The sequence below is a fragment of the Oncorhynchus keta genome, chromosome 26, assembly GCF_023373465.1.
Source record: "Oncorhynchus keta strain PuntledgeMale-10-30-2019 chromosome 26, Oket_V2, whole genome shotgun sequence".
Taxonomy (NCBI): domain Eukaryota; kingdom Metazoa; phylum Chordata; class Actinopteri; order Salmoniformes; family Salmonidae; genus Oncorhynchus; species Oncorhynchus keta.
The window spans coordinates 41,632,240-41,656,686 of record NC_068446.1 but is presented as its reverse complement, the minus strand read 5'-3'; the positions used below and the strand labels follow the sequence as shown (position 1 = coordinate 41,656,686).

At 46.7% G+C, this 24,447-nt stretch overlaps 1 protein-coding gene and 1 long non-coding RNA gene across 4 annotated transcripts in view; one reads left to right on the top strand and one right to left on the bottom strand.

Moving 5' to 3' along the window:
- The window catches only part of LOC118373228 (disintegrin and metalloproteinase domain-containing protein 10-like), a 36,222-nt gene that overhangs the window by 1,356 nt on the left and 10,419 nt on the right, over positions 1–24,447 (bottom strand). Inside the window, exons 4-16 of one of the 2 annotated variants that reach the window (XM_052480893.1) lie at positions 19,335–19,493; positions 15,490–15,590; positions 14,137–14,286; positions 13,849–13,941; positions 13,409–13,592; positions 12,758–12,921; positions 12,162–12,345; positions 11,347–11,497; positions 10,565–10,748; positions 8,192–8,303; positions 6,459–6,679; positions 4,855–4,981; positions 67–4,083 (exon numbers count right to left, since the gene is read on the bottom strand). In XM_052480893.1, coding sequence (XP_052336853.1) covers positions 3,851–4,083; positions 4,855–4,981; positions 6,459–6,679; positions 8,192–8,303; positions 10,565–10,748; positions 11,347–11,497; positions 12,162–12,345; positions 12,758–12,921; positions 13,409–13,592; positions 13,849–13,941; positions 14,137–14,286; positions 15,490–15,590; positions 19,335–19,493 — 2,063 coding nt within the window. In that variant the 3' untranslated portion in view covers positions 67–3,850. The other variant, XM_052480892.1, reaches the window with a different exon arrangement.
- Positions 4,990–6,514, top strand: LOC127912115 (uncharacterized). Of its 2 annotated transcripts, none has more exons than XR_008080793.1 (3): positions 4,990–5,726; positions 6,052–6,116; positions 6,377–6,514. It is a non-coding gene; the product is annotated as an uncharacterized LOC127912115 (long non-coding RNA). The 2 variants fall into 2 exon arrangements; XR_008080794.1 differs by lacking the exon at positions 4,990–5,726 and adding an exon at positions 5,746–5,986.

Here is a 24,447-nt window from a genome sequence, read left to right as displayed (position 1 = left end):
CTGAGCTGAACCGAGCCAAACCGAGCCGAACTGAACCGAGCCGAACCGAGCTGAACCGAGCCGAACCGAGCCGAACCGAGCTGAACCGAGCCGAACCGAGCTGAACCGAGCCAAACCGAGCTGAACCGAGCCAAACCGAGCTGAACCGAGCCAAACCAAGCCGAACCGAGCCGAACCGAGTTATACTGCCCTGGCCTGGTTACACATTAAACCATAGCTGCTGGAACCATGCAGGAAATGACCCAGAACAGTATGGTTGGGGTCAGCATGATAGTGTTGGAAAAGAACAGATTTGACCCAGAACAGTATGGTTGGGGTCAGCATGATAGTGTTGGAAAAGAACAGATTTGACCCAGAACAGTGTGGTTGGGGTCAGCATGATAGTGTTGGAAAAGAACAGATTTGACCCAGAACAGTGTGGTTGGGGTCAGCATGATAGTGTTGGAAAAGAACAGATTTGACCCAGAACAGTATGGTTGGGGTCAGCATGATAGTGTTGGAAAAGAACAGATTTGACCCAGAACAGTATGGTTGGGGTCAGCATGATAGTGTTGGAAAAGAACAGATTTGACCCAGAACAGTATGGTTGGGGTTAGCTTTGAAGTTGTTTACGTGATCTAGGCTATGTTCCAAATGCTGTTCCACATCAACCCAGCCTACCGTCTTTGTAGTATTAAAAGGGCAGGAGTAAACACCTAGTACTACCGTCTCGTAGTCTCTATCTCCTCAAAAAACCTGACACTTCTATCCAGGGACCCCCACATCTGTTTTGTCTGGCCAACTCCTATGCAAAAAAACGATAAAATAAATCATAGTCAAATCACTGTTTGGCATGACAATTACCATAGGAGTTGGCCTGACAGCAGTAGGTATGGGTCCAGGCTCTGTGACATCCATTCAAACTCTAGTGCATGGCTTTTAGAGACCTTCCTACTGGCTTTTCCTACATAGAAGGTAATGATAAAAATAAAAAGATGTGACTCATTCATAAAATGATATGACTCGTTCGCCCACAAGTACAAAGACATGTATGGCACACCAATGTTAAATGTAAAAAGCCCACAGTCTTCACCTCGGTAAAGGACACAGAGGAGCAACACAACAGGGTCGTCTTCATTAGGGCACACAGCAGAAAACGGTGTTCAAAACATTTTGTAACGGGAAAATTAACGTTTTTTTTTTTTGACAAATCCAGGTAGGCCCTTCCGTGTTGCAGTCCGTTTTCTTCCGTTTGATGCCTAATGAACCCAATCCAGGCCTCCACACACATTGTTGCAGGATGGAAGACCACTCAATCCAGATTCTAGCTCTATACATAGTGTTAGTGTTAGTTTGAAAGTGCCACCATCTTGGAATAACTCCTCCCCCTGCTGTCTGAACTACAGACCCAAACTAGTCAACACCAGCTATCATTGGCAAGTTATCGGTTGTGATCAATTACGTAACAGACAATTTAGTACAGACCTTTTGTCAAATCAACCGTAGTCATATTTAAAAATCATAATAATAATAATGACTCCATGCCCACATTGAAAATGAACAGTTTGATATCAATTGTATTCAATGTTTTTTTTTTTTGTTCCTCCATTCTGGAATTGTTTTTGTATTTATTTTCCACACACATAAACCTAGCAATTTGATACTATTAATGCACTCCGTACTAAAGTAAGTGTATGTCCGAAATGGCACCCTAAACCCTATATAGTGCACTACTTTTGACCAGGGTGCATAGGGCTAAATAGTGAATAGGGTGCCATTTTGAATTGCGTGCCATAAAATGTCTCTTAAAAAAAAAAGAAAAAACGCATCACTGACCTAATATAACAGGCAGAATCATCAGCTTTCCGTTAGTGGTTATTTGTTCTATTCTTCTGCATCAAAACATATCAAGAAAAATAAGAAGTGGGTAAAAACTAAAAATGAAGTTCCCTTTCCTTTCTTTCCCCTGATTCTTCTATCCCGAATCATTACATCGTGACGTCAACAGAACAAGTCGTTACATCGTGATGTCATCAGAACACGTCGTTACATCGTGATGTCATCAGAACAAGTCGTTACATCGTGATGTCATCAGAACAAGTCGTTACATCGTGATGTCATCAGAACACGTCGTTACATCGTGATGTCATCAGAACAAGTCGTTACATCGTGATGTCATCAGAACAAGTCGTTACATCGTGATGTCATCATGACGCGACCGGAACAAGTCATTAATCATGATGTCATCGTGACGTGATCAGAACAAGTCGTTACCCGATGAAGAGATCTTGGAGATCTTCAAAGTCACAAAAGGTCAAAGGTGAGAAGTAGTGGGAAAATGGTGGTGACCTTTTTGTTCAACCCTTGGAACCTAGAGCATCTTGCAACCGGACGCTAAACACAACGCCATAGAGAATTCCATCCATGTGATTCCATCACTGCAGTAAAAGAAGAACTTGATTGGTGAAATGCTGTCCATTTACTATTCCAGATATCTTCATTTGTGTTACTGTCCTGAGAGTACAGTACTAACCCAAAAACACAGTCAAGAATCATACGTACATTTACAGTAGAAGAAATAGTTTAGTTTTTTCACTTATGTTACAATGAAATCTGTACAATCACATGCAGAAGACAGTCAGTCTCTACATGGAGAAACCAAGAGAAGAGCTTCGTCTCTTTTCCCAGTTTTGTTTGAAACTTTGTGTTTTTAGCAAATCTCCTCCGAGTGTTTTTCACTTCATTTCCTGGCTACTATGGCTGACAAAACATTTCAACCAACCAGGAGCCACGGATCACATGGGTGTTCTCACTCAAAGAGGAGGTACTTTACAAATCGAAAGAAAAAACATGACCGAAGGTAGTAAAGCTACACGTGATGAAACCATTCCATTCCTCCACTTGTTGGCACTCCATTGAAAGAAAGAAAGATTTGGTGGGAAAAAGAGGCAGACCGAAGACCTACTGCATTGGAAATGGCCAATGGTCACTTCCACTCCACAAAAAAAAAAAAAAAAAATGGTGGATGGTCACTTCCACTCCACTCCACAAAACAAAATGGTGGATGGTCACTTCCACTCCACTCCACAAAACAAAATGGTGGATGGTCACTTCCACTCCACAAAAAAAAAAAAAAAAAAAATGGTGGATGGTCACTTCCACTCCACTCCACAAAACAAAATGGTGGATGGTCACTTCCACTCCACTCCACAAAAAATAAAATGGTGGATGGTCACTTCCACTCCACAAAAAAATAAAATGGTGGATGGTCAAACAAAATGACTGATGGTGGATTCCACTGCACATAGAGAGCCACAGAAAACAAGACTGAAGAGGTCAGCCGTGCTGCAGGCTCTAGTCAGTGGTGGTTGTTGGAGAGGGGGGCGTTTATTCTCACTTTCTCAACTCTGTTTTGTTTGTAGATGGAGGGTATGAGGATGGTAAACAACCAGTTTAGGCTGTTCTTCGGAAGGACTGAAGCAAGTGTTTTATCCTACTGTTAGGTGTAAACTGGTGGGATTCGAACCCAGGTCCTCCCACGTGGCAACCCAACACCTTAACCATTAGACCAAGAGGAAATCCTAAAAAAAAAAACGTGTAAAAACTCAAGTGTGATTCCCTTTCCCTTGATTCCATCGATCCTAATCAAGAAAAAGCTAAGAAAATCCTGTTGATCTAAATGGTTAGGATGTCAGATTCCCACCCTGGAGACCCAGATTAAAATCCCACAAATCGGTTCAAATCCCAGTCCCACCAGTGACATAGATAGGCACGTGGAGGAGCCAAGGCAAGGAGCAGTCGATGGAAGGAGCAGCGGACCTAGCGGTCCCACCCCGAGCGGTCCCACCCCGAGCCCCGGTGTCTCAACAGCTCAGCGTCTCATCTGACCCATCTGGTAGTTTTCTCTAGGCTGGCCCTGGCTGCGGTGATGCCTCTGAGGCTGGGGCTGTGGCTGGGCCTGGCGTGAGGGCTGCTGCCGCTGGCCTCCGGAGACTGGGTGGTGCTGGCCGTGATCTCCACCTCCGTGGTGGGACTGGGACTGGTGCACCTGGGCGTCTCGGGCGTCCCGTGCGTGCTGCTGGGCTCTCCTCCTCTTTAGCGTGCCTGGTGTCGAGGGGGGGGGGGACGGATTAGTTCACAACCTATCAACAGCTCGTCTGCTCCACTTCCCAAATCGTCTGGTTTGTAACGCACCCCAACAAAACGACCACAGAGAGGATAACAAGACTAAGTAGACAGTCTAAGTCCATTGAGAAGACCGGCTCGTATCTCCAGTGGTTTGGGTGGGAGAGCTGGGTGTGAAGACAGACACTCACCTGGTAGTGGTTTGGGTGGGAAGACAGACACTCACCCGGTAGTGGTTTGGGTGGGAGAGCCGGGTGTGAAGACAGACACTCACCTGGTAGTGGTTTGGGTGGGAAGACAGACACTCACCCGGTAGTGGTTTGGGTGGGAGAGCCGGGTGTGAAGACAGACACTCACCCGGTAGTGGTTTGGGTGGGAGAGCTGGGTGTGAAGACAGACACTCACCTGGTAGTGGTTTGGGTGGGAGAGCTGGGTGTGAAGACAGACACTCACCTGGTAGTGGTTTGGGTGGGAGAGCTGGGTGTGAAGACAGACACTCACCTGGTAGTGGTTTGGGTGGGAGAGCTGGGTGTGAAGACAGACTCTCACCTGGTAGTGGTTTGGGTGGGAAGACAGACACTCACCCGGTAGTGGTTTGGGTGGGAGAGCTGGGTGTGAAGACAGACACTCACCTGGCAATGGTTTGGGTGGGAAGACAGACTCTCACCTGGTAGTGGTTTGGGTGGGAAGACAGACACTCACCCGGTAGTGGTTTGGGTGGGAGAGCTGGGTGTGACGACAGACACTCACCTGGCAATGGTTTGGGTGGAGGCAGTTTGGGATTGCTGGAAGGGGTGTGGACACTACAGATCTTAATGAAGCCAGCCATCAACATGATCAAAGCGATGCCCATCAACAACACTGCCCACCAGTGAGCCTGGAATTAGAAAATGGAAAACACAGATTACATTTAATGGTATATAGTAACACCTACTGCAGTGGTTCCCAACTTTTTTTTTTAAAACCGTGTCACATCCTGATGGGATAAACATTTCTGCGGCTCAAAAACCTTTCCAAATAATTTATTTTGGTTTTAAATTACCTCCAATCTCATCTTGATCCATATTGCAAAGTACTTATTTTCTGTGACAAACACTGTCACACAGATAGAACCGTGTGACATTTCATGTATTGTCTGAGCCGGTGCTCCCACGTCAACATGGCATGCACATTCCACAGGTCACATTTATAATTGAGTGTACATAAAATAAAAGGGCCTCCCGGGTGGAGCAGTGGTTAAGGGCGCTGTACTGCAGCGCCATCTGTGCCACCAGAGACTCTGGGTTCGCGCCCAGGCTCTGTCGTAACCGGCCGCGACCGGGAGGTCCATGGGGCGACGCACAATTGGCCTAGCGTCGTCCGGGTTAGGGAGGGGTTGGCCGATGTCTCATCGCGCACCAGCGACTCCTGTGGTGTTTCCTCCGACACATTGGTGCGGCTGGCTTCCTGATTGGATGTGTGCTGTGTTAGGAAGCAGTGCTGCTTGGTTAATTTATTAATATATATATATATAAAACAAGATTAGGATAAGTTTTGTGGTTTACGTGCGAGTTCCCCAAGGCACGCCAGTGTGCCACTTTACATCGGTTGAAAACCAAAATGGGCTCACGGTTGAAGAGTCGGTCGGTAAGCTACGTACCACTATCCACTCTGCAATGTTCTCATAGAGCTCACGGTTGAAGAGTCGGTCAGTAAGCTATGTACCACGATCCACTCTGCAATGTTCTCATAGAGCTCAGGGTTGAAGAGTCGGTCAGTAAGCTACATACCACTATCCACTCTGCAATGTTCTCATAGAGCTCACGGTTGAAGAGTCGGTCAGTAAGCTACATACCACTATCCACTCTGCAATGTTCTCATAGAGCTCACGGTTGAAGAGTCGGTCAGTAAGCTACATACCACTATCCACTCTGCAATGTTCTCATAGAGCTCACGGTTGAAGAGTAGGTCAGTAAGCTACGTACCACGATCCACTCTGCAATGTTCTCATAGAGCTCAGGGTTGAAGAGTCGGTCAGTAAGCTACATACCACTATCCACTCTGCAATGTTCTCATAGAGCTCACGGTTGAAGAGTCGGTCAGTAAGCTACATACCACTATCCACTCTGCAATGTTCCCATAGAGCTCACGGTTGAAGAGTAGGTCAGTAAGCTACGTACCACAATCCACTCTGCAATGTTCTCATAGAGCTCACGGTTGAAGAGTCGGTCAGTAAGCTACATACCACTATCCACTCTGCAATGTTCTCATAGAGCTCACGGTTGAAGAGTAGGTCAGTAAGCTACGTACCACTATCCACTCTGCAATGTTCTCATAGAGCTCACGGTTGAAGAGTCGGTCAGTAAGCTACATACCACTATCCACTCTGCAATGTTCTCATAGAGCTCAGGGTTGAAGATGGCCTTCTTCAGTCTGGCCAGAGGGCCGTCCGCGTCCACCAGCCGACACCTCATGAACACGTCACAGTAGCCCTTGAAGTCGTTGCAGGGAGACCCCGCAGGCAACGTGGTGACTTTCTTATTGAAGAACCCGGCCAGCTTCTCTGAACCCGTACTGCTGCAGGTGTTGGGGTTCACTGCAACATGAGAGAATCACAGGAGTCAATAATAACGGCATATTTTATAACGCTATTCATTACAAAAAAAATCTCGAAGAGCTTTAAACAATGTCTTACAATGTAGCGATCATACAAGCTGGCAAGTAAGATTGAACAATTCAAGAAAATGTTCAGCTTTTTCCCCAGAAATCCTTGATTGGAGGGGACCGTGAGGACGTGGTAACAGGAGGGGACCGTGAGGACGTGGTAACTGGAGGGGACCGACCGCGAGGACGTGGTGTCAGGAGGGGACCGCGAGGACGTGGTGTCAGGAGGGGACCGTGAGGACGTGGTAACAGGAGGGGACCGTGAGGACGTGGTAACAGGAGGGGACCGTGAGGACGTGGTGTCAGGAGGGGACCGTGAGGACGTGGTGTCAGGAGGGGACCGTGAGGACGTGGTGTCAGGAGGGGACCGTGAGGACGTGGTGTCAGGAGGGGACCGTGAGGACGTGGTGTCAGGAGGGGACCGACCACGAGGACGTGGTGTCAGGAGGGGACCGCGAGGACGTGGTGTCAGGAGGGGACCGTGAGGACGTGGTGTCAGGAGGGGACTGACCGCGAGGACGTGGTGTCAGGAGGGGACCGCGAGGACGTGGTGTCAGGAGGGGACCGTGAGGACGTGATGTCAGGAGGGGGGGGGACCGACCGCGAGGACGTGATGTCAGGAGGGGACCGACCGCAGGAGGACCGTGATGTCAGGAGGGGACCGACGTGGTGTCAGGAGGGGACGTGGTGTCAGGAGGGGACCGACCAGGAGGGGACCGCGAGGACGTGGTGTCAGGAGGGGACCGACCGCGAGGACGTGATGTCAGGAGGGGACCGACCGTGAGGACGTGATGTCAGGAGGGGACCGACCGCGAGGACGTGGTGTCAGGAGGGGACCGTGAGGACGTGGTGTCAGGAGGGGACCGTGAGGACGTGATGTCAGGAGGGGACCGACCGCGAGGACGTGATGTCAGGAGGGGACCGACCGCGAGGACGTGATGTCAGGAGGGGACCGTGAGGACGTGGTGTCAGGAGGGGACCGTGAGGACGTGATGTCAGGAGGGGACCGTGAGGACGTGGTGTCAGGAGGGGACCGCGAGGACGTGATGTCAGGAGGGGACCGACCGTGAGGACGTGATGTCAGGAGGGGACCGACCGCGAGGACGTGATGTTAGGAGGGGACCGACCGCGAGGACGTGGTAACTGGAGGGGACCGACCGCGAGGACGTGGTAACAGGAGGGGACCGACCGTGAGGACGTGGTGACAGGAGGGGACCGTGAGGACGTGGTAACAGGAGGGGACCGTGAGGACGTGGTAACAGGAGGGGACCGTGAGGACGTGGTGTCGGGAGGGGACCGTGAGGACGTAACAGGAGGGGACCGACCGTGAGGACGTGGTAACAGGAGGGGACCGACCGCGAGGACGTGGTGTCAGGAGGGGACCGACCGCGAGGACGTGGTGTCAGGAGGGGACCGACCGCGAGGACGTGGTAACAGGACTCACTTTTCTCACTACAGCAAACGTGGCACAGCTCGTCAGTCTCGTCCTTGCCCTCCACGCTGGCACAGGTACAGACCTCCAGACCATACTTCTCACAGATGGAGCCAGAACAGCCCTGGAGGAGGAGCCAATAGAAGGGATGAGATATCATGTGACATTTTAGTCATTTATCCAGAGGGACTTACAGTTTAATGCATTTTAGCTTAGCTAGGTGTGACAACCACATGTTGCATTTATAGTAAGTACATTTTGTCTCTCAATAAAGTAGCTAATGTCGTGGAAATATTGAATCAAATATACCGGCGCTTGTGAATTCAAATAGACTTTATTACAGAGAGTAACAAAGCCGAGCAATTCCATGGAAGAACTGACTCTCCATTCTTAGTACTTGGCTTTTATACAGTTTCACCCTGACATAAACATCGTCAATCCACTTGTCGTCTTGCTTGGTTTCCATTCCCTTATTGGCTCAGACATTGGGGCATAGATTCTATTGGTGGCGTGACATGCACACTCCTACTGCAGGTCTAATGGTGCCTATAACTGATTAGCTAATGTTCCCGTCCAAAGATCTTCACAAGTTCAGGCCGGTGTTATCTACGTATGACTAAAACCATGTGCATGTCCAGTAGCCTTCACCAGATCAGATATGGCCCAGACCAGTCACGTCTTGTTGGTCTACCTTGCTTCATCCACACGGATTCTGCTTCCGTTCTGTTTTTTTTTTTTTTTACACGTCTAATATTTAAACTTATATAGATAGATCCTTCTTTCTACTTCAGTATAGGTACTGAAAATCACCCAATGACTGGAAATTCTCTAACACTAATTAGCAAAGTCAGAGCTAGTAGGAAAATACAGCCCTTTTATTTTCCTGTGAGGAAAAATTCACATGTGGGGACTGATGGGACAAGACACAGATAAACATGGCAAACAACATTCACAGTAAAAATGAGAGGCGTTCCATTCTAATAGAAATAAAAACAGTGCAGGTCAAGAGCAGATTCCAGGCTGAGTTGAGGATCCCGGTATACGTTGGCACAAAGCTAGACGATTGGTTTACACACTACAGGTAGCCAGGTACAGTTGAAGTTGGAAGTTTACATACGCCTTAGCCAAATACATTTAAACTCAGTTTCACAATTCCTGACATTTAATCCAAGTAAAAATTCCCCGTTTTAGGGAAGTTCGGATCACCACTTTATTTTAAGAATGTGCAGGATAATAGTACAGTCGTGGCCAAAAGTTTTGAGAATGACACAAATATTAATTTTCACAAAGTCTGCTGCCTCTCAGTGTCTTTAGATATTTTTTGTCAGATGTTTTTTTTATACCTTTATTTAACTAGGCAAGTCAGTTAAGAACAAATTCTTATTTTCAATGTAATTAAACACTACGGGTACCCAGGTATTTAACTACACGCTACAGGTAGCCAGGTATTTAACTACACGCTACAGCTAGCCAGGTATTTAACTACACGCTACAGGTAGCCAGGTATTTAACTACACGCTACAGCTAGCCAGGTATTTAACTACACGCTACAGGTAGCCAGGTATTTAACTACACGCTACAGCTAGCCAGGTATTTAACTACACGCTACAGGTAGCCAGGTATTTAACTACACGCTACAGGTAGCCAGGTATTTAACTACACGCTACAGCTAGCCAGGTATTTAACTACACGCTACAGGTAGCCAGGTATTTAACTACACGCTACAGCTAGCCAGGTATTTAACTACACGCTACAGGTAGCCAGGTATTTAACTACACGCTACAGGTAGCCAGGTATTTAACTACACGCTACAGCTAGCCAGTTATTTAACTACACGCTACAGCTAGCCAGGTATTTAACTACACGCTACAGGTAGCCAGGTATTTAACTACACGCTACAGCTAGCCAGGTATTTAACTACACGCTACAGCTAGCCAGGTATTTCACTACACGCTACATGTAGCCAGGTATTTAACTACACACTACGGGTAGCCAGGTGTTTAACTACACGCTACAGGTAGCCAGGTTTTTAACTACACGTTACAGGTAGCCAGGTATTTAACTACACACTACGGGTAGCCAGGTGTTTAACTACACGCTACGGGTAGCCAGGTAGTTAACTACACGCTACAGGCAGCCAGGTATTTAACTACACGCTACAGGTAGCCAGGTATTTAACTACACGCTACAGGTAGCCAGGTATTTAACTACACGCTACAGGTAGCCAGGTATTTAACTACACGCTACAGGTAGCCAGGTATTTAACTACACGCTACAGGTAGCCAGGTATTTAACTACACGCTACAGGTAGCCAGGTATTTAACTACACGCTACAGGTAGCCAGGTATTTAACTACACGCTACAGGTAGCCAGGTATCCACTCACCCCGTTGAGGCACACTTGAGTTTCTCCGTGGCAGGCGGTGAAGTTGGCCTTGGGTTCAGAGGTGGGGCACTGGGCCGTACCCCCGTTACACATGCCCTGATGAGCACACTCAGACTCCTCACGACACTTCTCATTACGGCCCTTATAGTAGCACTCAGGAGTACAGCACGGGCCCTGGCTGGGACTGGGGGAGGGAAAGACATAAGGGCTTCAATTTGTATTAAGGAAAATACACCATTTGACAGAAAACAACAAAATGACAGAAATATGCCTCCGCACACGTCAATTTTAGTAATTTAATTACAATGACATTTGTAAGAAACGAAGCGTCTTATTTCTTCAGTTTGAGTCCCTTTTCTTCCTGGACGACAGCTACCCTGTCAGGTTAACTTCCTGGACGACAGCTACCCTGTCAGGTTAACTTCCTGGACGACAGCTACCCTGTCAGGTTAACTACTTGGACGACAGCTACCCTGTCAGGTTAACTACTTGGACGACAGCTACCCTGTCAGGTTAACTACTTGGACGACAGCTACCCTGTCAGGTTAACTACTTGGACGACAGCTACCCTGTCAGGTTAACTACTTGGACGACAGCTACCCTGTCAGGTTAACTAGTTGGACGACAGCTACCCTGTCAGGTTAACTACTTGGACGACAGCTACCCTGTCAGGTTAACTACTTGGACGACAGCTACCCTGTCAGGTTAACTTCCTGGACGACAGCTACCCTGTCAGGTTAACTTCCCGGACCACAGATACTCTGTCGGTTGGGCTATCTTACCTGCAGACTTTGTTGGGTTTTAGTTTACACTTCCTGTTGTCAGGCTGGTCGGCGTCATAGCAACACTGGTCTCTGCACTGATCGCTGTATCCACAGTCACACTCCTCCCCTGGCTCCACTAACCCATTACCACAGATGGGCTGGCCTGACTCTGTAGGGGAAGGGGGGCAGAAAGAACACGTACACATTACGAAATGACATTCATAATAACACATATGATCTTTAATGAAGTGTAGAATTTCAAAAACTTTCCCAAAATTCCAAGGCTTTCCAAAAATCCTGCTTGAAGAAATTTGACGGAATTCTACAAACACAGCAGAGGAAACGTACCGACAAACTAGCTTCAAATACCATACACAGTAGTGGAAACATACCGACAAATTAGCTTCAAACACCATAGACAGCAGAGGAAACATACCGACAAATTAGCTTCAAATGCCATAGACAGCAGAGGAAACATACCGACAAATTAGCTTCAAATACCATAGACAGCAGAGGAAACGTACCGACAAATTAGCTTCAAATACCATAGACAGCAGAGGAAACATACCGACAAATTAGCTTCAAACACCATAGACAGCAGAGGGAAACATACCGACAAACTAGCTTCAAACACCATAGACAGCAGAGGAAACATACCGACAAATTAGCTTCAAACACCATAGACAGCAGAGGAAACATACCGACAAATTAGCTTCAAATGCCATAGACAGCAGAGGAAACATACCGACAAATTAGCTTCAAATACCATAGACAGCAGAGGAAACGTACCGACAAATTAGCTTCAAACACCATAGACAGCAGAGGAAACATACCGACAAAGCAGCTTCCCCTCTTCTTCTCCAGGACCTGGCTGATGTTCCTGACGCTACAGACGGAGAACTTGTTGTTGTTGAGCTTGTCTCCTGATGTGGCCCGGGCGTACATGATGTAGTTCCCCTTCTCCTTCTTATCCTGGGTCTTCGACTCCCCTGGGGTGCACTCCGACCCCGAGTCATGCTGCGGTTACAAACAAAGCACACACACACACGCACGCACGCACACACAGTGTGAATGAGTGAGTGTGGGTGTGAGAGAGAGGGGGAAAGAGAGGGGGGGAGAGGGGGAGGGGAGAGTGTATGTGTGTGTGTGTGTGTGTGTGTGTGTGTGTGTGTGTGTGTGTGTGTGTGTGAGTGAGAGAGTGAGAGGGGGAAAGAGAGGGGGAGGGGAGAGAGTGTGTGTGTGAGTGAGGAGGGGGGGAGAGAGAGAAAGGGGGAAGTGTGTGTGTGTGTGTGTGTGGGGTGTGTGTGTGGTGTGTGTGTGTGTGTGTGTGTGTGTGTGTGTGTGTGTGTGTGTGTGTGTGTGTGTGTGTGAGAGAGAGTGAGTAAGAGCAGGCTAGATTACCATCAGCAGGCTAGATTATCTAACTCACCGGCGAGCCAAAGTTGTGTCCCACCTCGTGGGCAAAGGTGATGTGTGAGACCTTCGGAGGGACGTGGGAGGCGTAGTTCTGAACAGTGATGATGCCGGTATTCAGGGACTTCTTCTTCCCGTCAGAGTACAGCTTACTCTTCTCACAGATCCCTCCAGAACTTCCTGTGGACAGACAGACAGACGGGTATTAGTGAGGGTCAGTCCATCTCTCCAGAACTCCCTGTGGACACACAGGTATTAGTGAGGGTCAGTCCATCTCTCCAGAACTCCCTGTGGACAGACAGACAGGTATTAGTGGGAGATGGTCCATCTCTCCAGAACTCCCTGTGGACACACAGACAGGTATTAGTGAGGGTCAGTCCATCTCTCCAGAACTCCCTGTGGACACACAGGTATTAGTGAGGGTCAGTCCATCTCTCCAGAACTCCCTGTGGACAGACAGACAGGTATTAGTGGGAGATGGTCCATCTCTCCAGAACTCCCTGTGGACACACAGACAGGTATTAGTGAGGGTCAGTCCATCTCTCCAGAACTCCCTGTGGACACACAGGTCCATCCCTTCAAGACCCATAATGCATCACAAATACTTTTGGAGCGCCATGGTCTTCGCAAATGAGCCAGACCAGGACCAGTAATTGTGTGTCAGTACCTGCAGGAGCTCCAACCCAGGCCAGACCCAGCACACCATCATCAAAGTCCCTGTCAGTGAAGACGTAGGCCAGACAGTAGTCGTCATGGTTCTGCTCAGAGTTCAGCTCCAGGAACTTCTCCACGCCGATGTTAGCGAAGCGGAAAGGGTTGGACCGGTCCCTCTCATCTGTAGTAGTGTTGATCTGGAGCAGGAAGTGGCCACATGTTAGACATATAACAGGAAGTGGAAACAGGAAGTGATGTCACACCAGACAATAGAAAGTACAACAGGAAGTGGTGACTGTAAGTGGCATCATGACAGACAAACAGGATGCGGTAACAGGGAGTGACATCACTACAGACAACCAGAAGTACAACAGGAAGTGGGAACCGGTGGTGACTGATTGATTGACTGACTGACTGAACGTTGCCAGGTGAAACAACTGTCTAGGGTCTCACCCGTATCCTCTTGACCATAAAGCTGATGTTCCGGATACCCATGAAGTCTGTTCCCTGGTAGATGGCATCAATAGCCTTGATGTGACTAGAGATCTGGAACAACAACAAGATGGATCAGAATTCACGTCATTATTCTGGAATGGAATCTTGACACACAGTTCTAAAAACATTGTTGACATGTTTCCCCATCCCCAAAGAACCCGGTATCACACAAACAATACACTTGGTGCTATTGAGGAATACTGTGTGCGTGCGTGTGTGTGCGTGTGTGTGCGTATCATCCAGTACCTGTGCGATGACGGCCTCCCTGGTCTTGTAGTACTTGAAGAAGAGGTGGTCTGTCTGGATGAAGAGTTGGCAGGTGTTCTTCTCTATCTGAGCCGTCCTCCTCTTCCTCAGCAACACCGGGTCACTGGACGCCTCCTCTGCATGGAGCTTCTGGGAGGAGGAAGAGGAGTGGAAGAGGGGTAGAGCGAGGGGAGGGGCCAGTATTAAAGCCTGTATTATTGTAGACTGTACTGTACCACCAGCTCCCCATGAGGATAAGAAATCCCTAATCTTCTAGTTTCATAGTATTATACATTCACTGATGAGATGTCGAGTCCAATATCTGACGCAAGATGTAGTACCCACTGAGCTAAAAGATACTTACATGGAGTATCATCACACAGTTACATACACAGAGTATACCAAACACCTTCCTAATATTGAGTTGCACCTCCTCTTTTGTCCTCAGAACAGCCTCAATTCGTCGGGGCATGGACTCTACAAGGTGTTAAAAGCGTTCCGCAGGGATGCTGGCCCATGTTGACTCTACAAGGTGTTAAAAGCGTTCCGCAGGAATGCTGGCCCATGTTGACTCTACAAGGTGTTAAAAGCGTTCCGCAGGGATGCTGGCCCATGTGGACGCCAATGCTTCACACAGTTGTGTCAGGTTGGCTGGATGTCCTTTGGGTGGGGGACCATTCTTGATACACAAAGGGGAAACTGTTGAGTGTGAAAAACCCAGCAGCGTTGCAGTTCTTGACACACTCAAACCGGTGTGCCTGGTACTTACTACCATATCCTGTTCAAAGGCACATAAATGATTTGTCTTGCCCATTCACCCTCTGAACAGCACACATACACAATCCATGTATCGCTCAGCGGGCTCTACGTAGAGCGTCCCCCCTGGGCGGCAGGTGGCCTTGTGGATAGATCATTGGACTAGTAACCGGAAGGTTGCAAGATCAAATCCCTGAGCTGACAAGGTAAAAATCTTTCTTTCTGCCCCTGAACAAGGCAGTTATCCCACTGTTCCTAGGCCAGTTAATCCACTGTTCCTAGGCCGTCATTGAAAATAAGTATTTGTTTCTTAACTGACTTGACTAGTTAAATAAAAGGTCATATAAAATGTCTCAGTTGTTTCAAGGCTTAACAATCCTTCTTTAACCCGTCTCCTCCCGTTCATCTACACTGATTGAAGTGGATTTAACAGGTGACATCACCTGGTCAGTCTGTCAGAGAAAGAGCAGGTGTTCCTAATGTTTGGTACACTCAATGTATATACAGTAGTGCCATAGAGCCCTGGTCCAAAGTAGTGCCCTATATAGGGAATTATGGGTGCCATTTCAGACCCCCCCCCCCAGTCTGTTAACTCACCGTGTTTGGCTCCTCCATGGCGGTGGCCTGGTATTTCTTCATCCTCTCAAACACAGAGTGGTCGGCACAGCCCCCCCCTGGACCATACTTGTGGGGGTAATCTAAAGGGAGAGAAACACACACGTTTACATTACCCGAAGTAACATTTGTCACCTTCACGACTTGCCACTTCATCCTCTTCAGCTACTCTTGGATGTCACCAGAGAGCTACTCCATAGTCACCAGAGAGCTACTCCACAGCGACCAGAGAGCGACTCCATAGCGACCAGAGAGCGACTCCATAGCGACCAGAGAGCTACTCCATAGTCACCAGAGAGCTACTCCATAGCCACCAGAGAGCTACTCCATAGCCACCAGAGAGCTACTCCATAGCCACCAGAGAGCTACTCCATAGCCAGAGAGTGACTCCATAGCCACCAGAGAGCGACTCCATAGCCACCAGAGAGCTACTCCATAGCCACCAGAGAGCTACTCCATAGCCACCAGAGAGCTACTCCATAGTCACCAGAGAGCTACTCTATAGCCACCAGAGAGCTACTCCATAGCCACCAGAGAGCTACTCCATAGCCACCAGAGAGCTACTCCATAGCCAGAGAGTGACTCCATAGCCACCAGAGAGCGACTCCATAGCCACCAGAGAGCTACTCCATAGTCACCAGAGAGCTACTCTATAGCCACCAGAGAGCTACTCTATAGCCACCAGAGAGCTACTCTATAGCCACCAGAGAGCTACTCTATAGTCACCAGAGAGCTACTCCATTGCTACTCTATAGTCACCAGAGCGCTACTCTATTGCTACTCTATAGCCACCAGAGAAGTACTCCATAGTGACCAGAGAGCGACTCTATAGCCACCAGAGAGCTACTCCATAGTCACCAGAGAGCTACTCCATAGTCACCAGAGAGCTACTCCATAGTCACCAGAGAGCTACTCTATAGCCACCAGAGAGCTACTCTATAGCCACCAGAGAGCTACTCTATAGTCACCAGAGAGCTACTATATAGCCACCAGAGAGCGACTCTATAGCCACCAGAGAGCTACTCCATAGTCACCAGAGAGCGACTCCATAGTGACCAGAGAGCGACTCTATAGCCACCAGAGAGCTACTCTATAGCCACCAGAGAGCTACTCCATAGTGACCAGAGCTACTCCATAGCCACCAGAGAGCTACTCCATAGTCACCAGAGAGCAACTCCAGTCATCAGAGAGCAACTCCAGTCACCAGAGAGCAACTCCAGTCACCAGAGAGCTACTCCAGTCACAAGAGAGCTACTCCATAGTCACCAGAGAGCTACTCCAGTCACCAGAGAGCTACTCCAGTCACCAGAGAGCTACTCCAGTCACCAGAGAGCTACTCCAGTCACCAGAGAGCTACTCCAGTCACCAGAGAGCTACTCCAGAGAGCGACTCCATAGCCAGAGAGCGACTCCATAGCCACCAGAGAGCGACTCCATAGCGACCAGAGAGCGACTCCATAGCGACCAGAGAGCGACTCCATAGCGACCAGAGAGACTCCATAGCACCAGAGAGCTAGCGACCAGAGAGCTACTCCATAGCGACCAGAGAGCTACTCTATTGCTACTCTAGTCACCAGAGAGCGACTCTATAGCCACCAGAGAGCGACTCTATAGCCACCAGAGAGACTCTATAGCCACCAGAGAGCGACTCTATAGCCACCAGAGAGCGACTCTATAGCCATCAGAGAGCGACTCCATAGTCACCAGAAAGCTACTCTATAGCCACCAGAGAGCTACTCTATAGCCACCAGAGAGCTACTCTATAGCCACCAGAGAGCTACTCTATAGTCACCAGAGAGCTACTCCATTGCTACTCTATAGTCACCAGAGCGCTACTCTATTGCTACTCTATAGCCACCAGAGAAGTACTCCATAGTGACCAGAGAGCGACTCTATAGCCACCAGAGAGCTACTCCATAGTCACCAGAGAGCTACTCCATAGTCACCAGAGAGCTACTCTATAGCCACCAGAGAGCTACTCTATAGCCACCAGAGAGCTACTCTATAGCCACCAGAGAGCACTCTATAGTCACCAGAGAGCTACTATATAGCCACCAGAGAGCTATAGCCACCAGAGAGCTACTCCATAGTAGACTCCATAGTGACCAGAGAGCTACTCTATAGCCACCAGAGAGCTACTCTATAGCCACCAGAGAGCTACTCCATAGTGACCAGAGTACTCCATAGCCACCAGAGAGCTACTCCATAGTCACCAGAGAGCAAGCGGTCATCAGAGAGCAACTCCGGTCATCAGAGAGCAACTCCAGTCACCAGAGAGCAACTCCAGTCACCAGAGAGCTACTCCAGTCACAAGAGAGCTACTCCATAGTCACCAGAGAGCTACTCCAGTCACCAGAGAGCTACTCCAGTCCAGCTACTCCAGTCACCAGAGAGCTACTCCAGTCACCAGAGAGCTACTCCAGTCACCAGAGAGCTACTCCAGTCACCAGAGAGCTACTCCAGAGAGCGACTCCATAGCCAGAGAGCGACTCCAGAGAGCGACTCCATAGCAGAGAGCACTCCATAGCCACCAGAGAGCGACTCCATAGCCACCAGAGAGCGACTCCATAGCGACCAGAGAGCGACTCCATAGCGACCAGAGAGCGACTCCATAGCGACCAGAGAGCGACTCCATAGCGACCAGAGAGCTACTCCATAGCGACCAGAGAGCTACTCTATTGCTACTCTAGTCACCAGAGAGCGACTCTATAGCCACCAGAGAGCGACTCTATAGCCACCAGAGAGCGACTCTATAGCCACCAGAGAGCGACTCTATAGCCATCAGAGAGCGACTCCATAGTCACCAGAAAGCTACTCTCAGTTCACACCCTCTGCTCCAGTACGCTTCACAAGTGTCCTAGCAGTTTTTTTCCCACCTTTATTTAACCAGGTAGACAAGTTGAGAACAAGTTCTCATTTATAATTGCGACCTGGCCAAGATAAAGCAAAGCAGTTCGACACATACAACGACACAGAGTTACACATGGAGTAAAACAAACATACAGTCAATAATACAGTATAAACAAGTCTATATACGATGTGAGCAAATGAGGTGAGATAAGGGAGGAAAAGGCAAAAAAAGGCCATGGTGGCAAAGTAAATACAATATAGCAAGTAAAACACTGGAATGGTAGATTTGCAGTGGAAGAATGTGCAAAGTAGAAATAAAAATAATGGGGTGCAAAGGAGCAAAATAAATAAATAAAATAAATAAATACAGTAGGGAAAAAGGTAGTTGTTTGGGCTAAAATTATAGGTGTGCTATGTACAGGTGCAGTAATCTGTGAGCTGCTCCGACAGTTGGTGCTTAAAGCTAGTGAGGGAGATGTGTTTCCAGTTTCAGAGATTTTTGTAGTTCGTTCCAGTCATTGGCAGCAGAGAACTGGAAGGAGAGGCGGCCAAAGAAATAATTGGTTTTGGGGGTGACCAGAGAGATATACCTGCTGGAGCGCGTGCTACAGGTGGGTGATGCTATGGTGACCAGCAAGCTGAGATAAAGGGGGACTTTACCTAGCAGGGTCTTGTAGTTGAATGATTAGTCTACACTACAGATGACTATATGAGGACTTGTACCTTAATATATCAGGTAACATAAGGCACATCATTCTCTTAGGCACCACAGCTCAATAAAACAAACTGAGATGCTGCTGTGGTGCCTAAGAGAATGAAAGGGGCCAGCCCTGAGCCTGTCTCTATCCTCCAAATGGAAAACGAACAAACACTCTCACACAATTGAAAGATGACAAGAGGGTACATCAAAGCGTGTTTGTGTTTTTAATAGTGAAAGGAGCTGTATACTCCAGTACACACACATACTACAGTACTTACTGATGTCGTCCTCGTGGTAGATAACTGAATGGAAGGGAACGTCCCGGTCCTTCAGGTATCGCTCAGCTGGCTCTACGTAGAACGTCCCCTGGTACGTCTGGATGAAGCCCTCAAACTTCCCATCCACCACAGACCCATGGCTCAGGGTACCTTTCTCACCTATGGAGAGAGAGAGGGGATGAGAAAGCAGGAAACCGGAAAATAAACATTTACGGAACAGAATCAGAACCAGGAATGAAAGTGATCTATACTGTTCCGGAACAGAACCATTATTTTAAAAGCATGGGAACTGGTTATTAATGTTATTTTACATTCCAGGTATTTTTTCCCCCTCAGTCCAACAGAAAATGCAACAAAGCGCCTATGCAAAGCCCTCACTCGGTCACTCAGAAACTTCTTCCAGTGTCTGCCTGCAGCAGGAAATCTGTGTATGTGTAGGCTACCTGCCCCTCCCCCTGAAGCATAGTGTCATGAAGTTGGCCTGATGGGGAGGTTTATGACCCCCATAAATACCTTTCCCCTTTTTCCTCTCTCTACTCTACCGATGTGACTATTGAGAATCGTTTTGTTAACATGGAGAGTCTGGTAACATCAAAAGGTGCGAAACTGAACCATATTTCAATAATCCAACTAGTTGAAAATATGCGTTGGCATCTGAGACATTATTACTAATGATAAGGCAACATAAACTGTATCTTGGAAAGTATACACATTCTAGTTATCAGATTCACATGGAATTGTTGTGCAATTTAAATGTTTAAATATGAAACTATTTGTTAAAAGATTAAATGTAATTGTAGCTCCTAAATTAAAGAATTGGTTTTCATGAGTGAACTATGCTCAACTCAGTGGCCCCGCCCATGTGAACAGACACTGGTTGTAAACTATGAAACACGGCCCCCTCTCCCAACCCCTTTACGGAAATGTAACTTCCTGTTTCAAGGACGTGTGGACTTGAGGTCCCCACGTTGAAAGGAGAAAGACCACCTACAGAGCTAAGCCAACCCCAGCAAGAACCTAACGAAATTAGCATCAAATTTCAATGTGAAGGTGACGACCTACACGCCGGAAGGATGAATTTCGACTATACCAGAATACAGCATGAGCATATAGCATGGCAACTTGGTATGAGCTTTGAACTCTTGTTCACTAAAGAAGTGATACCTCCCAGCCATCGCGTTAGCGCAGCAACTGTAGACGTGGGCTAGAAGAGGACGGACAGAGTATCTGTCCTTCCACACGACGACGGTAGTACCAAGTATCCATTCTAACACGGGACATTCTTCGAAGGACAATCCGGCCTCCCATCTACAACCAACCGATCCGAAGCGCAGCTCAGAGTAAATATTTATTGTATTTTCCTTTTCCAAATGGGTGGTTATTTAGAATGCAGAAGATTCTGTATTTACGATAGAGTAGCTGCCTACGGCCCAATAGAGACATAGCTTCTCCCTTTGTTCCTCAGTCTTCCCGCTCTTTCATTCAAAACCCAACCCACTTTCTTTGTGTAACCAGCAGTCATATCTGTTCCGTTCGCTAAGGACGTTTTCCTTTATGACATAATTTGTAATCAATGTATGATCCATTCTGTGTAGATGTAATTCTGTGTGATTATTTAGGTTTTTGGAAAACAAATAATTAAACCAAATTTTGTATTGCTGATTCAACTTGTTAGCCAGGGTTCGTGAAGATAACCAAGAATTTACAACTTTCAGATGAGACTGAATAAGGCGACGATTAAATATTGACTGCTATTGATGTAAAAGATTACCAGGTCTTTAAGAGTTTATTCGGGAGATAACAGCTCTATAAACATTATTTTGTGGTGCCCCAACTTTCTAGTTAATTATTTACCTGATTAGCTTAATCAGCATGTCATATCACTTGTCCGGCATAGCCAAAGACACGACAATAGTCTAGTAGCCTACTGACATTACAAACGTAATTGGAATTGGGGAGAGATATTTCATGAGAGAAGAATGAACTAACCTTTTCAATGCTGGTTAAGGATACTATAGTTAACATGTTTTACATGGGATATATTAAAAAAAAAGTACAACAGGTCAAATGTGTTTTTATTTAAAATTCTGGTGCCGATCTTCACACACAAGCTAGCTCTGGTCCAATGTTAAAGGTCAGAGCTCTTAGAATGTCTTTAAAGATCAAAAGACATTCCAAATTCTTTCATAGAAGCCGCTCCTCTGTAGGTATAATTCCATGGGTCTAATTCAGATAATTCCATGTCATAACAACAAGATGGCCAGCGCTTCAAGCCAAGTCTCTTTCGCCCGCTCTCTCTACACACCCGCAAAAATTTCAGTCGTATCAAGCGCCCTACACTTGTCTGTCCAATGCATGTAAATAGCTTGCCCATTCCATAGCAAGTTTCTCTATTCGTACTGATTGGTAAAGTAATTTAATTTAGATTTCAGAGGTTTAAAAAGGAACCGAAAGAAACAATATAAACTGTTAGTTTTTTGGAGGTTTGAACCAGTTCAGAACTTACATTTCGCTGATTGAAACCGAAAATATTTAAAAATAACTTATTGGCCAAGTCCAGGTATTCTGTCTCTCTCTCCCTTTGCTGTTTTAAATATTTCCGGTTTCAACGCCTGTTGGGGAGCCAAATGTAAGAAACTGAACTGAAAACAGGGAAGGGAGAGAGAAACAGAATACCCGTACTTGGCCAAAAAGTTATTTTTTCAAAACTACCACAGCCTCACTCAGGCAATCTTTTTTTGGGGGGTTTTAGATAGATGCATGGAACTGGGTCATCCAAAGGGAATTTCTCTTGCACAAAATACAAGTTGGTTGCAACACACAGCTAACACAACACATACAGATGAACTCATAGAATGGACACACAGGCCCCCCGCAGTGGTTAAGGGCGCTGCTCTGCAGCGCCAGCTGTGCCACCAGAGACCCTGGGTTCACGCCCAGGCTCTGTCGTAACCGGACGCGACCGGGAAGTCCGTGGGGCGATGCACAATTGGCCTAGCGTCGTCCGGGATAGGCCGGTAGGGATATCCTTGTCTCATCGCGCACCAGCGACTCCTGTGGCGGGCCAGGCGCAGTGCACGCTAAGCAAGGTTGCCAGGTGCACGGTGTTTCCTCCGGCTGGCTTCCGGGTTGGATGCGTGCTCTGTTAAGGAGCAGTGCGGCTTGGTTGGGTTGTGTATCGGAGGACGCATGACTTTCAACCTTTGTCTCTCCTGAGCCCGCACGGGAGTTGTAGCGATGAGACAAGATGGTAGTTACTAACAATTGGACACTACGAAATTGTGGAGAAAAAGGGGGTAAAATCAAATAAAAATATATATATATATATTTTTAAATGGACACACAATTACATCAAAAAGTATTTCACACCACTTGGCTTAATATACCTTTTTTTTTGCAGCCTGAATTCAAACTGTAAAAAACACATAAACCATTCTCACCCGTTTACACCCAATAGCCTATAATCACAAAGTGAAAACAAGGTATTAGAAATTTTTGCACATTTTTAGAAAATCTAAAAACAGAAATATCCAATTTACATTGCACCAATTTGTAAGTCGCTCTGGATAAGAGCGTCTGCTAAATGACTTAAATGTAAATGTAAATATTCAGAAATAGGGAGGGATATATGCTGGTCAATACATGTTAGAATCCCCTTTGGCAGTGATTACAGCTATGAGTCTTTCTGGGTAAGTAATCTAAGAGCTTTGCACACCTGGATTGTATAATATTTGCCCATTATTCTTTGCAAAATTCTTCAAGCTCTGTCAATTTGTTTGTTGATCATTGCTAGACAGCCATTTTCAAGTCTTTCCATAGATTTTTAAGCAGATTTAAGTCAAAACTCTAGCTCAGTCACTCAGGAACATTCACTGTCTTCTTGGTAAGCAACTCCAGTGTAGGTTATTGCCCCGCTGAAAGGTGAATTATTGTGGAAAGCAGACTGGACCAGGTTTTCCTTGTAAAATACATTTTAAAAAGTAAAATAAAAATACAAGCATACCCATAACATGATGCAGCCACCATTATGCTTGAAAATATGTAATGTCTTGTATTGTATTTGCCCCAAATATAACACTTTGTATTCAGGACAAAAAGTGAATTACTTTGCCAATATTTTTTGCAGTATTACTTTAGTGCCTTATTGCAAAAGGGATGCATGTTTTGGAATATTTTTATTCTGCATAGGCCTCCTTTTCACTCTGTCAATTAGGTTAGTATTGTGGAGTAACTACAATGTTGTTGATCCATCCTCAGTTCTATCACAGCCATTCAAATCTAATCTCACCATCGACCTTGTGGTGAAATCCCTGAGCGGTTTCCTTCTTCTCCACCAACCGAGTTAGGAAGGATGCCTGCATCTTTGTAGTAACTGGGTGTATTGATATACCATTCAAAGTGTAATCATTAACTTCAACCATGCTCAAAGGGAAATTCAATGTCTGCTTTTAAAAGGTTTACAGATCTACAAATTGGTGTCCTTTGCGAGGCATTGGGAAAACCTCCCTCATTTTTGTGGTTGAATCGGTGTTTGAAATTCACTGCTCGACTTAGCAAACTTACAGATATAATTGTATGTGAACCCCGTTCACCTAGCGGAAACCCTCGCCAAGAGCCAATGAAATTGCAGGGCCAAATACAAATCAACAGAAATCTCATAAATCAAATTTCTCAAACAAGCACCATTTTAAAGATAAAATTCTCGTTAATCCAGCCAGTGTCTGATTTCAAAAATACTTTACAGCGAAAGGTCCACAAACGATTGTTAGGTCACCACCAACTCACAGAAAAACCCAGCCATTTTTCCAGCCAAAGAGAGGAGTCACAAAAAGCACAAATAGAGAAACAATTCATCACTAACCTTTGATGATCTTCATCAGATAACACTCATAGGACTTCATGTTGCACAATACATGTATTTTTTGTTCGGTAAAGTTCATATTTATATCCAAAAATCTTATTTTACATTTGCGTGTTATGTTCAGTAGTTCCAAAACATGCAGTGATATTGCAGAGAGCCACATGAATTCACAGAAATACTCATTATAAATGTTGATGAAAATTCAAGTGTTATGCATGGAACTTCAGATACACTTCTACTTAATGCAACCGC